General features: G+C 60.0%; 1 protein-coding gene across 1 annotated transcript in view; it reads left to right on the top strand.

Annotated features, from left to right (window-relative positions):
- Positions 1 to 1,360, top strand: part of LOC104278821 (voltage-dependent R-type calcium channel subunit alpha-1E-like) — a gene marked incomplete at its 3' end in the record, with an annotated part of 75,523 nt that overhangs the window by 56,492 nt on the left and 17,671 nt on the right. Inside the window, 1 exon segment of the mRNA XM_009875916.1 lies at positions 1,044 to 1,334. Within this exon segment, the coding sequence (XP_009874218.1) occupies positions 1,044 to 1,334 (291 nt within the window).

Genomic DNA, 1,360 nt, shown 5'->3' with positions numbered 1-1,360 from the left:
GTGGTGGTGGGGCCGGAGGGTCGTGCGTGTGTGTGCCTGTGTTCCCTTTGCCCCTTTGGCACCCCTGTTCGTGTGCGTGCACTCGTGGGTTTGTGCCTGTCCAGGCTCCTTGTGCGTGGGCTGTGCAGTACGTGTGTGTTGGTGTGTGCTGTGAGGGGTGTATATGTTACACGTGTGTGCTTGTAGGTGTTCCTGTGTGCCCAAGTGTGTTGGGAAGGGCACGTCTTGTCTTCTCTGGGATGTCTCATGGGTGCCTTCATGGTTTCATGGCATAGCCCAGCCCTCTCTTTGCACCTCATGGGAACAGAGAGGAGCCCAGTACAGCTTCTTCCCCTACCAAGACCATGGCTCCCCAAGCCTCCACGTAGGCTTCCTACCTAGGATGTGCTGGGTGAGAGGCTGTCCTGCCCAACCAGAGCTGAGAACAGGAAGGGAGAGGACCTTGTGTGCCCGGTGACATTCTCCATTGCGAATGTCTCAGAGGGCCATCTCGCATTAAGTAAAGCAGGTCTTGGACCTGGCATCTTTTCCCTTCTTCCTCATTGTCCCTATCCCACCAGAGCTGCCCACCTTGCCTGCAAGCTGGCTCTCAGAGTCCCCTGCACCATCACTTGTGCTGCTAGGGCAGCACCACTCCAAAAGGAAGCCCAGCTCCAAGGAGCGGGTGATGCAAAGGAATCCCTGGTGCAAGGAAGGATCCCAGGGTGCAGCAAGAGGGTGTTGCCCGTATTTAAGAAAGGCAGTCACGCAGGAGGAAGGCAGTCACTGCTGCTCCCAGCAAGCTGGCCATGCTGCCTGAAAGCTTCAGGGCAACTGTGAGGCTGATGGGGCTCGTTTTCCATCAGCCTGATGCCTTCTGAAGAGAAAGAAGTACAGACTCGGCCCCTGCCAGCACCAGAGGGATGCTGGAGGACTGGGGCCGAACCCGGCGCAAGGCGTCTATGACATTTCCTTCTCCCTGGGATACCCAAATTAAATCCAGGGTGGGTGCTTCACCAGAGGGGTCAACCGGGACGCCAACCCCTTGCTGTCCCCTGTTGCAGGCGGGAACGTCGCCGGCGGCACCACATGTCGGTGTGGGAGCAGCGCACCAGCCAGCTCCGCCGGCACATGCAGATGTCCAGCCAGGAGGGCATCAACAAGGACGAGCCGCCCCTCATCAACGCCAGCATCTTCCGCAGGAAGAAACCGGGGGACGGTGTCACCCTAGAGAAATGCGCCGAGGAGCAGGGCGGCAAGGGCGAGCGGCCGCAGGCTGAGGGACCCGAGCAGCCGTCTTCGGGAGCCAACCCCGGCGGTGGTGAGGACAGGAGGAGCCCATCGCCCCGGATCAAGCGAGATAAGGAGCCGTGGCACCAGC

Source organism: Apaloderma vittatum, unplaced genomic scaffold (genome assembly GCF_000703405.1).
Source record: "Apaloderma vittatum isolate BGI_N311 unplaced genomic scaffold, ASM70340v1 scaffold7749, whole genome shotgun sequence".
NCBI lineage: Eukaryota > Metazoa > Chordata > Aves > Trogoniformes > Trogonidae > Apaloderma > Apaloderma vittatum.
Note: the sequence above shows the minus strand (reverse complement) of the source record. Positions and strands in the feature narration are given on the sequence as shown.